This window comes from Lactuca sativa, chromosome 6 (genome assembly GCF_002870075.4).
Source record: "Lactuca sativa cultivar Salinas chromosome 6, Lsat_Salinas_v11, whole genome shotgun sequence".
Classification (NCBI taxonomy): domain Eukaryota; kingdom Viridiplantae; phylum Streptophyta; class Magnoliopsida; order Asterales; family Asteraceae; genus Lactuca; species Lactuca sativa.
In genome coordinates, this window is record NC_056628.2 from 38,015,253 (window position 1) to 38,027,607 (window position 12,355).

At 34.7% G+C, this 12,355-nt stretch overlaps 2 protein-coding genes across 2 annotated transcripts; both read left to right on the top strand.

The window, feature by feature from the left end:
• The first annotated feature begins 565 nt into the window (after positions 1-565).
• Positions 566-4,757, top strand: LOC111894086 (uncharacterized). The gene is made up of 12 exons (XM_023890159.3): positions 566-888; positions 1,048-1,263; positions 1,347-2,537; positions 2,611-2,792; positions 2,891-3,122; positions 3,191-3,397; positions 3,525-3,653; positions 3,744-3,812; positions 3,912-4,034; positions 4,140-4,190; positions 4,285-4,462; positions 4,564-4,757. The coding sequence occupies exons 1-11, from the start codon at positions 649-651 to the stop codon at positions 4,447-4,449; spliced, it is 2,805 nt and encodes a 934-aa protein (XP_023745927.1). The 5' UTR covers positions 566-648; the 3' UTR covers positions 4,450-4,462; positions 4,564-4,757.
• Positions 4,758-9,732: 4,975 nt separating this feature from the next.
• On the top strand, positions 9,733-12,225 carry LOC111894161 (uncharacterized). Its single transcript, XM_023890246.3, has 5 exons — positions 9,733-10,142; positions 10,999-11,167; positions 11,286-11,413; positions 11,522-11,592; positions 11,849-12,225. The coding sequence occupies exons 1-5, from the start codon at positions 9,992-9,994 to the stop codon at positions 11,951-11,953; spliced, it is 624 nt and encodes a 207-aa protein (XP_023746014.1). The 5' UTR covers positions 9,733-9,991; the 3' UTR covers positions 11,954-12,225.
• Positions 12,226-12,355: the final 130 nt, after the last annotated feature.

The window sequence follows — 12,355 nt, forward strand, 5'->3', positions numbered from 1 at the left end:
AGTTTACTGAGGGACAAAAAATGCAAAGAAACTAGCTCAAAAGAACCATCAATCCAAAAAAAGTCGTAGTTTGGACTAAAACCCCCAAAATTTGCATACCATAGGGACTATTTTTGCAATTTTGTCTAATAATAATAAGGTTTTTTTTTGTAGAAAAGTCATAATATTTTTGTTTACAGAAAAGTCCTAATATTTTTTGTTTATAGAAAAGTCATAATATTTTGGATTAGTTTACAAAATAGTCTCAAATTAATTTGGTACCGGTTTCAAATGGTTAAAAAGGGTCAAACTGCAAATTTTTGCCGGTTTTCAGACGTTTTCAGAAATTTTTCATTAAAAAAACTTCTTAGGATTAAAGTATAACTTTTCCGTAAATATTGAGATTTTTTTAAAGATTTCGGTAAAATAAATAAAATAGATAGCATGAGGCCGTGAGTTAGTTGATGATGGAGTTGAATTTGAACCTACCCGGTTTGTGAACTGTGTCCAATTAATTTTGGGTTTAAATAAGCCCATATTGGCCCGAGTCTAATTAGTCAAAATAAGTCAAACTCGCAAAACCTGAAACCGTTAAACCCTAGCACCCAAAAACCTCTAACGAAACAATCGCATCAAACGCCAGAAGAGAAACAAGGCAAAAGCAACAAAATGGTGAAGTCGTATCTCCGGTATGAGCCGGCGACGGCGTTCGGAGTGATTGCTTCAGTCGATTCCAACATCACATACGACACCTCCGGTAAACATCTACTAGCTCCAGCTCTTGAGAAGGTCGGTGTTTGGCATGTCCGTCAAGGCGTCTGCGCCAAAACGCTTACACCTTCTACCCAATCTCGCGGCCCTTCTCTAGCCGTTACCTCCATTGCAGCCGTGCCTTCTTCTTCATCTCTGGTGCCTACTTTTCCCTATAACGCGTGCACATGTCGTATTTAGTGTATAGCGTATCAAAACTTGTCCCGTATTGTTATCTTATCTAGCTTGCTTTGAGAGCATCTTACTTATCGCTAAAATGAGATTTCTCGTGTGTTTATTTATTTTTATCTGTCACAGATAGCTAGTGGGCATGCTGATGGAAGTATAAGAATTTGGGATTGTGAGAGAGGAACCTGTGAGACAACATTGAATGGGCACAAAGGGGCTACAACAATCCTTCGTTTCAACAAAACAGGATCATTACTTGCATCTGGGAGCAAAGACAATGACATTGTTCTATGGGATGTTATTGGCGAAGTTGGACTTTTCCGTCTACGTGGCCACCGGGATCAGGTTTATATCTTTTAAAACCCATCAAAGTGTTTTTGTCACCTTATTCTTACGAATTTCTTCTATCAATTGCTTTTGGAATGTAGGTTACTGATCTTGCTTTCTTGGATTCTGGTAAAAAGCTTGTTAGTTCCTCAAAGGACAAGTTTTTAAGGGTTTGGGATCTTGACACCCAACATTGTACACAAATAATCGGTGGTCATCACAGTGAAGTTTGGTCCATAGATGTCGATCCTGAAGAAAGGTATTTAGTCACAGGATCAGCAGATTCAGAGCTCCGATTCTACACCATTAAGCAAGAAAACCTAGATACTAACAACAAAGACTCTTCTATTGAAAACAAATGGGAAATTCTAAAACCTTTTGGTGAAATTCAAAGACAGAGCAAAGATCGCGTAGCAACAGTAAGATTCAACAAATCAGGTACGCTTTTAGCCTGTCAAGCTGCAGGAAAAACAGTGGAGATATATCGCGTATTAGATGAAACCGAATCAAAACGTAAAGCAAAAAGGCGAGTCAACAGAAAGAAAGAGAAGAAATCTTCTAAAATGGTTGAAAATGGAAACACAGAAGATTCAAACCTAACCATGGTAACAGAGGTTACAGTCCCTGATGTATTTAAGCTTTTACAAACTGTAAGAGCCACCAAGAAAATCTCTTCCATCTCATTCTCCCCCATCACTTCCAAAAACTCACTAGCTACATTAGCAATATCATTAAACAACAATTTACTTGAAATATATTCAATAGATACCAATTCCACTACAAAAACCAGTTCCATTGAGCTTCAAGGGCATCGTTCTGATGTAAGAAGTGTTACCCTTAGTTCAGATAACACTCTTTTAATGTCAACAAGTCACAATTCTGTCAAAATCTGGAACCCTAGCACTGGTTCTTGCCTTCGCACCATTGATTCAGGATACGGGTTGTGTAGTTTATTTGTTCCTGGGAACAAATTCGCTGTCATTGGTACAAAAAGTGGCAATCTTGAAATTATTGATGTAAGAAGTGGCACTTTAGTTGAAGTAGTAAAAGCTCACACAGGAGCCATCCAATCAATTGTCGCCACATCAGATGGTGGTGGTTTTGTGACAGGTAGTTCTGATCATGATGTTAAGTTTTGGGAATATGAAACCACAAAGATTCAAGGTCAAGATTCGGTCAATCTAACGGTTTCCACTGTGAAGAACTTATCAATGAATGATGATGTCATCGTTGTTGCTGTTTCCCCTGATGGGAAACATATAGCTGTTGCGCTATTGGATTGCACTGTGAAGGTTAGATATGTCTTTTTGATTCTTTATTCTATATTAGTTGAATAGTTGCTAATATATTCTTGAAAACTTTCAGGTGTTTTACATGGATACTTCAAAGTTTTTTCTTACATTATATGGTCACAAGCTTCCAGTATTGTGCATGGATATATCATCTGATGGGGATCTTATTGTAACGGGGTCCGCAGACAAAAATATAAAAATTTGGGGATTGGATTTTGGTGATTGTCACAAATCCATTTTTGCTCATGCTGATAGGTAAGCGTTACTCTATTAAGTAAAAAAAGTTAAAATCTTTATAGTTCTACAAATCGATTCATTTCATAAAATTGATTACTTTTTTTTTAATATGGTAGTGTTACAGGGGTAAAATTTGTCCGAAACACACATTACATGTTTACAGTTGGGAAAGATCGTGTGGTAAAATATTGGGATGCTGATAAATTTGAGTTACTTTTAACCCTAGAAGGGCATCATGCGGAAATTTGGTGTTTATCAATTAGTGATCGTGGTGATTTTGTAGTCACGGGGTCTCATGACAGGTCAATAAGACGGTGGGACCGGACTGAAGAACCCTTTTTTCTCGAGGTATTTTTACGATTTTGCCCTTGGCATATTCTTACATTTTACTTAATATGTAGCTTATGTAATTTCAGGAAGAAAAAGAGAAAAGATTGGAAGAAATGTTTGAGGCTGATTTGGAGAATTTGGAAAACAGATATTTACCTCAACAAGAGCTTCCGGAAGAAGGTGCTGTTGCTATAGCTGGTAAAAAGACGCAAGATACCCTCACAGGAACTGACTCGATTATTGAAGCATTAGATATTGCAACTGAAGAATTGAAAAGAATGGCTGAAAATGAAGTAATTCTGGATCTTGTTATAAATTCCTTTTATATATATATATATATATATATATATATATATATATATATATATATATATATTTCTATGCACATTAACTTCTTTTTATTGGTTTTGAAAAATTTAGGAGGAAAAGAAACAGGGAAAAGGTGGAGAATTTAGGTCAAATGTTATCATGCTTGGGCTCTCTCCTTCTGATTATATTCTTCGTGCAGTTTCAAAAGTTCATACAAATGATTTGGAACAAACTTTACTTGTAAGTGAAAAAAATTTAAAAATAATGTATTTGTATATGAATTATGAAAGATCATTACATAAATTTGTAATTGATTTTGTATATTTGCAGGCTTTACCGTTTTCAGATGCTTTGAAGCTTTTATCAAATTTAAAAGATTGGTCTTCTAATCCTGATAAGGTTTAAATTATTAAGTTTCTAATAATATTCACTAAAGAAGTAAAGATCATAAGCTTTTAATGATTATTATTTTTTAACTTTTAAAAAAAAAATGTTTAGGTTGAGCTAGTTTGCAGGATTGCAACAGTGTTATTGCAGTTGCATCATAATCAGTTAGTTGCAACCACAAGTACAAGGCCTCTTTTGGCTCTTCTTAAAGACATACTTCATGCTAAAGTCAAGGTACAAAAGTCAACATATTATGTTTGACTTATTTTGTATTTTTTAAGCAAATTGTACATTTGGTTATTAAAAAAAGAGAGCTTAATTTTGACTTTTTTGTTTCAGGAATGTAAGGATACTCTTGGATTCAATCTGGCAGCCATGGATCACATTAAGGTTTGACTTTTTTTGACTTGAGTAATGTGGTAAATCTGTAAATTACATTTTTATCGATTTGGCTAAAGTTGAAATAACTTTGATTTGTTTTTAGCAATTGATGGCTTCAAAATCTGATGCGCCTTTTCGAGATGCAAAGAGCAAGTTGCAAGAAATAAGGGCAAAACAGTCAAAACGCGTTGAAGAAAGGGGGGACACAAAAGGGGAAAGAAGGAAGAAGAAGAAGCAAAAGAAGGATGATGGACATGTGTGGTCTTGAGTTTGAATGATTGGTATGTTTACAGAAATACACAAATGTGTAAATGTTTGATGAAGTTATATTTTTGTATTATGGAATTGTAAGTTACACATTTTGTTGATCCAAATTTTGTAGGTGGAGATGGGAGTTTTGAGGCAATTATTGGATTCTTTTGTGGGATGTTATAGAGTATTGTGCTTTTGTGCAATGTACCTTTTTTTGAAATATTTGTTCAATAGTATTATGAGAGGAGAATTGGAAAACAAGAAATGTAAAATGATGAAATGATCTTCTTATCCTTGCAAACAAACATAGTTACACATATACAATGTAAACTTGCCCAAGATGCTAAGCTACACATAACTAATAGAATTTGTTAACTAACAAAGTGATTTGAGTAGTCAAGTACTATCTTTGAGTACATATAAATATATCCAACATCACACTTAAAGATGGCAATCGTGTTGGGTTGGTGTCGAAACACTAAATGGGTAAAAAGTGCTTGATTCTAACCTGATCTGTTTAATTAATGTGTCGTGTCATGTCATGTCCAGCAATTTATTTTCGTGTCGAGTTCGTGTTAGGGGTATACCTTAAAATACGACGTGTCATATGATGTTAAAAGATTGAGCATGTTGCAAGAGTAAGAGTTGGGTAGGCGGAAAGGAAAAACTAATATTTTAGAGACATAATAGATGAAGTCATAACAAGTTCAGATGAAAAATTGAAAGAGTAGGAGTTGGGGAGGCGGAAGACAAGAACATGAAGATGAGAGATTGGTCAAAGGGATTGTGTAGTTTGGGAGAGAACGGAAAAACTGAAAATAAATTCTTGATCTAGACAGCTAAATCATTTCAACTTTACAAAACGAATCAATCCAAAGGTTTTCTTTTACATATTGTTTTTGTTTTGTATCTTTCTAGTTTATTTAAATAATTCAAAAAACTTGCATATAAATAAACGGATCATTTTCGAGTCATATTCAAGTTGAAATTTTCAACCGTAACCTTACGTTTTTAATTTTTGTGTCGTGTCGTGTCAACTTGTTTACTTAAACGAGTTGAAACATCTTATCCAAACCCGTTTATTTCGTGTCGGGTTTCGTGTCGTGTCAATTTATGTCTCCTCTAATCACACTCAAGATGTACTCGTAGAGATTTTTTAGAGCCATCGTGAAAAATAATGGGAAGCAGTTTAGTTTGGTGTTGAGAACGTATAAGCATCAACTTGATAGTACGATCTAGAATTATCTTGCATAAATTGGCAAGCAATTTTTGTATGTTTTGGTTGATCATGGAAGTTTGTATTGGATGCAATGTGAATAGTTAGTTGTAGTCACAAAACACCAATGATGTAGGGTCATGAGAGAAGATTCCAAAGTCAATAGCAAATGTAACCATATGACTTCACTTGTAGTCAAAACAATAACATGGTATTTTGTCTTAACTAATGAATGTGAACCACAATTTGTTTCTTTGATTTCCATGAAATCAGCGACTCTCCAGTGTCTTCATTAGGCAGAGCAACCAACCCAATCAGAGTAGCTAAATGCTCGAATTGTAAAGGTTAGAAAAGTGGTGTTAATGCTTTGATTAAAGTTTGTTTTGATGAATTAGTTAAAGTTTAAACAAAAGTCAGATTTGTCAAAAAGTCAATGGTCAACAGTCAACCAGTCAAAGTCAACGGTCAACGCATCATGACCCAACTCATGGTCGCGTCGCTACCACTAGGCGACAAAATAGTGGCGATTGCTTATTCGTGGTGCAAATCTTCCTTGGTTGCGTCACGTTTTTCAAGGCATATTCCTATTTCTTGTTAAGCACTTGATCCCTTAAGACAAGGGTTCAAACTTTCCAGAACCCTTCTATCAGTAGTCTTAATGGATATTGTTTCCAACTTTATCTATGAGGAAGCCTCATGCAAAAAACCATATATTCTAGGTCTAAATGAAGTCCATAAGTGGTAAGACCTCTCTTGCATAGAGCCAAGAGAGCACAAACGTGCATTCTTTTTTCCACCAAGGCACCAAAAGACAACAAGAACCAAGTACCAAGTACAAAGCTCTGGAGTTTCCAAACTCCAAGAGCATCAAGAGGATGGGACCAAAAGTGACAAATGCTCAACCAAATCCTATATCTAAGCAAGTAACACATCAACTAAAAACTCCAAAATGTTTTGAGAAGGATACATCTTCTCTGGATCTATGTTTCCTTGCACCAAATAAGCTTCATTCTCCTTCAAGCTACACATCAAGGTGACAAAACTCAAGGAAATCAAGAAATAAAGTCTAGGGTTTCGTGGGCGATGATTCTGGAGAATGGAGGCTACCAGATGAGGCAACCCTAGGAGTTAGTGTCATTATATAGGGCCCAAGACTCGAGATTTAGGATTTTGTGAAAATAGCGGTGTCACGCCATAATCCTTACTTAGGTCGTGCCGCGACTTAGAGTTTTTCATCCCGCTATAACCAAGCATTGTGGCGTCGTGATTTTGCTTTCTTTGTAAAACCCTTATTTTCTCAATTAATTTCATTAAATAAAATTGATAGAAACATACTAAAAAAGTATGAGTTTCAAGCTCAAGCATTAATATAGAGAACAAAAGCAAGATGAGACATACACCATACATGCCACTCAAGTTTTTTTAATTGTTTTTAATTTAGACCTATTCACAGTTTAGGTGAAGGAGCACGTGAAGAAGACGTGATCAATCAGCTCATCTACGGAGTACATAATGGACAAAGAACGGAAGAGACAATGATACCCCTCCTCGAGAAACTTGTGTAAGTAGGGATCCTGCTTTGAAAAATTCTCCAAATGAAGCAATTGATCTTAAGAGGGATCCAATTCGCCCACTTAAATAGAGCCACAATAGCCACCACACCAGAAGTATGGAGAACATACATCAATAACTTGACAGAGAATTTCCCACATTTAGAATTGCTCCATATCCACCTATCATGATCATTTGACATCTGAAATTTAACTAAAAGGTTGGTCAAAGAGAAACTGATCACCTTTTCTACCCCTCATAAATTGTCTTGACCACCCTAATTATAGCAATTCACCCGATCAGCTCCCATTAAGACTTTATCCAAAACATAACAATCTTTATTGGGCTCCAACATGTAAAGATTTGGAAAAACATCTTTCAAGGAAATGTACCTACATCATATATCTTTCCAAAAAAAATGTATTATCTCCTATATCGACCTTCCTTTTGAAAAAGTCAGTAAGCACAATACCCTTTCTTGTAAAATCCATGTCGACTTGCGAGATATTGAGCCACACACCTTTTATAGATATTTTAGCTAAAGGTTTTCCATCAATTAGTTTTATATTATGAATAGGTTTGATATAAGAGGTACAAAAGGAGTCATGCCCATTCTTGATCTTTCACCACCATTTAGGAGAGCCAAATTAGCCAACTCAAAGACATCCTACACCTGGCCTCCAAGAGCTTTCAGTTTATTGACTACCTCCCAAGCCACAGACTTGAGTTTTTCTCTTATCTTCATCTCCGCCCCATAGGAAACTCCTACGAATACCATAAAGAGCATTGACAACTTTTCTCGGAGCCCGAAAAAGTGAGAACAAAAAAGAGGAAGGCTGATTAAAACTGAGTTGAAAAGGGTAAGCCTTCCACCAAACGATAAACAATCCGCCTTCCACTTAGAGTGATTCCCCTTGACTTTATCAATCACTAGATTCCAATGCTTAACGAGCCTCATATTGGTTCCCACTGGAAGACCAAGATAAGTAAAAAGGAAAGAAGCGAGCTCACATTTCAAGATACTAGAAAGTCTTTCAGCCTCAACACTATCTACTCTAACCCCTAAAAACTTTACTCTTATGTAAATTAACCTTCAAACCCAAAGCAAAGAAAAAGTAACAAAGCAATCGAATGAGATTAACAAAGTTGATTTCCTACTACTCGCTAATGAAAATCACATCGTCAACACATATTAGATGTGAAAAGGAGATATTATTGTGAGGAAGCGAAAGCCCACGAAAATAATGAAGCTCACATGCCACTTTAATAGAAATGTGAAGACCCTTCATAGAGAAGATAAAAAGAAAAGGGGACAATGGATCACCTTGACTAACACTAATACCCCTGGATATGTCAAATTCCTTAGCAGGAGAGCCGTTCACTAAAACGGAGGCCTTACTCGAGGAAAGACAACCCTTAATCCATCTTCTCTACTTCCACCCAAACTACATTTGCTCTAAGTTGATTGATCAGGTTTTCTTCACATGCTCCTTCACCTTGATTGTTTGGAAATGGCTTGTGGAGTGGTCCTCGATTCAGTAGGGGCAACCTGGGTCGTTTTATGATCTTTTAGATTTTTTGAATATGGGTGCTGGATGCAAAAGGTTTTAGAAGTTGCAATTATCTTTTGTTTATGTTACCATTTGGATGATTTTGAATGCAAGAAACGACATCATATTCATGAGTGAAAGGTGGGCAACAATGTTCTCGATGGATGATATTAATATGCTTACTTACAATTAGATTAAAAATATATTTAAATTATAAAAATTGATTGGTACGTATGGTGTATTTATTCACTTCTAATCAAACACATGCCTTGTAACTAAACCTAAAGTAAACATAAAAACTTGAAAAAAAAAGATTTTAAAAGGTGGAGTGTTATACTCATCCGCACACAATAAAGTCCTAACTAGCCATTGTGAAATCAGAACACCATGTCGGCCATTACAGGCTCGTACAACAACGATCCCGTTGTGACTCCACCCTCGTGGCGGGAACTTCTCTCTCCTCTTTTTTTTTTCTAGTTTTTTCTATTAAAAAGATTAAAAAAATGAGTGAAAGATAAAAGATTTGTAACATAACATAGAGTGAAAAATTGAATGAAATATGAATGTCGAAAAATAATATGACATTGACGTGACAATGAAATATGAAAGATTAGTATAACACATGGTCTAATGACTATTTTGTGAAAGTCTTAAATTTCTCAACATGCTCGAACACGTATCTTTCCGAGTGTAGTTCCTTCTTGCTCCAAAGATGTTTTTTAATTAATAGCAATTTGATATTCTAGACAACAGAATAAAGAATCGATATCTTGGCAAATAGATCGATCACCACAAGATCGTCAAATAGATCAATCACCAAGATTGAAGAAAAAATTTATATGATCTTATGTTTTTTTCTTCTAAACTTAAATGATAAAATGTTTCTTTAGAGCTCTATATCAACAACCAACTTACTAAACTTAGAATGACTTGTGACATTATCCAATACGTTTTTATTATAGAATGACTTCTGTACTATAACACGATAAAGAAAACGAATGATGTGGGTTCATAATGCATTTGGGAAACTTTGTATTTGAAGTTTTCACCCCAAAAGAAATTTGTGGGAAGAAGGGTCAGAAGAGAGTGATCCAATGCGACCCATTCAAGATTCCCCAATCCAATTTTTGCGTTGTCAATTCCTACATATATACATGCTCCTTCCCAAATAATCCATCAAAAGCTATAGCCTTCCATTCTCCCTCTCCATCTCTCTCGTTATTTCGCAACTTACCGCTGCAATGGCAATGGAGGTTAAGGTGTATTGCAGAAAGAATAAGACGGAGAAAACCCGACAAATTGATCACATACCCAAGTGTTTTCAGCTTCCGAGAAGTGCTTCTACATCCAAACCTCGTACTGAATTCTTTCTTCCCATCTGTTCCTCCAAAGGTCTTGTTTAACTCTTTCCCTTTTTCAAAATTCGAACTTGTGTTCCGGAAATTACGACTTGCGATTTGATATATGAAGCATATGTGTTGATTTATGTATGAATTGGCTTGATCTATCAGCCATTTCCGAAAAAAATATGGGTACTTTTGCATGTTTGTTCGGATTAGGGTTTCTATGAATAGTTTTAGATTCCTTTGTTCATGTATGCATAAAATTGAACCTGTTGCAATTTATATTTCCCTATTCTATTCATTGAGTGCACAATTTGCTAAACTGTAGATAGTTTGCATGATTTTTAGTCCTTTTTTTAAGTGTGATTGTTTCATCTTTCTTTAGAACATAATTGATGGAGAAAAGGCACCTTGAACTTCAAGGTTCCTTAGGTTTCACATATGAGTAACCTTAATGGTCTATACTCTATAGGTTCATCTGTTTGACCAAAATTTATGTTTGTAATAGAAAATATTTATTGAATCCATAAGAAATCTCTACTTTCTGATTGATTTGATTTTATATGCTTTATCAAGTAATGTTGGAGGGAAATGTGGATAATTGCATTTATGAGATATTTGAATATTTGTGAAAAGAATGCCCCCATAACATTGGCAAAGTTGTACATATAAATTAAAAGGTGTAGACTATTTTTGAATGAATCAAAATCCATCAATGGAATTGGGAATTGAAGGATTTGGATCATGAAGGAATTAAATTCTGTCATGCATTTAGTTGGGGGGAAATGGAATGGAATTCATGTGTCTACTTGTGTTTTTTAGGGTTAAAAAAGATGTCTTTTTGTTTATTATGACAACACAAGTAATTATCTTCCATTTTTTCTGTTTTTTTCTTAATGTAACAGATATAGAGCTTCGAGAGATTCAGACAAGTGACACTATAGGGAGGTTAAATATGTCAAATGACACAATAAGGCGTACAAATACAATTTTTCCATTTTTTAAATCCATTGAGCCTGAAAACAATGTTAAATCATTTGGTCAAAAAGCACATGTTCAACCATGCAGTAACAGGTTTTAACTTTTAACACTTGAATCTTTCCTCAATATCAAGAATGCATTTTTAACTCTTTTTTTTGGTACCCTTAATATAAATTCTCAAAGTTTTTATCTTTTTTATGTGGGAATATAGAAATTATGAAGATAGAAATGATGCATTGGATTTGGAGCTGAATCCTAATAGATCACAACCAACAGAAATCAGTGAAGTATCCAGAACTCCTGGAAGTGTTGTTTGGGCTAAAACACATGATCAAATAGGTAAAATTCAAATCTTGAAAGTTTCCAAAAGAGGAAATATTGTAACTTTTTATAAAAATTGCTCCAATTTTCTTCAAACATTTTATATTTTCTTTTTTGCTCATTCAGAAAGGGATAACTCATCGAGTTCAGGTAGAGCAAGAAGCAAGCGTGAAAGAAAACCAAAAGTCCATTTTGATGTGAGTTAAAGGGTGCTCAAATTTGCTGTTTTTCTTCTACATTCATAAATTACAATTTTAGTCCCTGAGTTTATCTCATTTTTTCACTTTGGTTCCTAAATTTTTCCTTTTTGAAAATTTGGTTCTTGTTTAAGGTTTTTGTATGTTTGAAGTAAGGACCAAACTTGCAAAAAGGAAATACAAAAGCCTCAGGGACCAAATTTGCAAATTATTTTAAAATATAGATATAAAATGACATGTTTTTATTGTTATGTAGGAGGTCAGTTGCCCATTATATACATCAAGAAAAGTTAGAAGGTTTAAAATAATGCGATCTCTTGGACTTGCTGCACCTGTTGGATCACCTTTTAGCTCTTCATGAATGAATCCAATTATTAAAATTTACAATTGATAATTTATAATACAAGTGTTCAGTTTATTGTTAAAGTTGAAAATAGTAATAAGTTTTTTATGAACACAAGTATAGAAACCATGGAGTATGTATAGTTGCTGCATTTTTACTCCACATTGAGCTAAATTATAAGAATCCATACTGAATATTTGCAAGATAGGTTGAAATTGTTTATAATATTTGAGGAATCAGAATTTGGTGTTTCCTCAATTTGTTTAGAGGAACATCAAACATGAAGTTTATATTGTTAGTGCAATGTTTCAAAGACCAAGGACTGGTTTGTTCATTATTAAAACATGAGGGTGTAAAAGTATAAACTCTTTCACAAATTGAAAATAAGACAACCAATTTTGTAACCAAAGTGTGGTTACA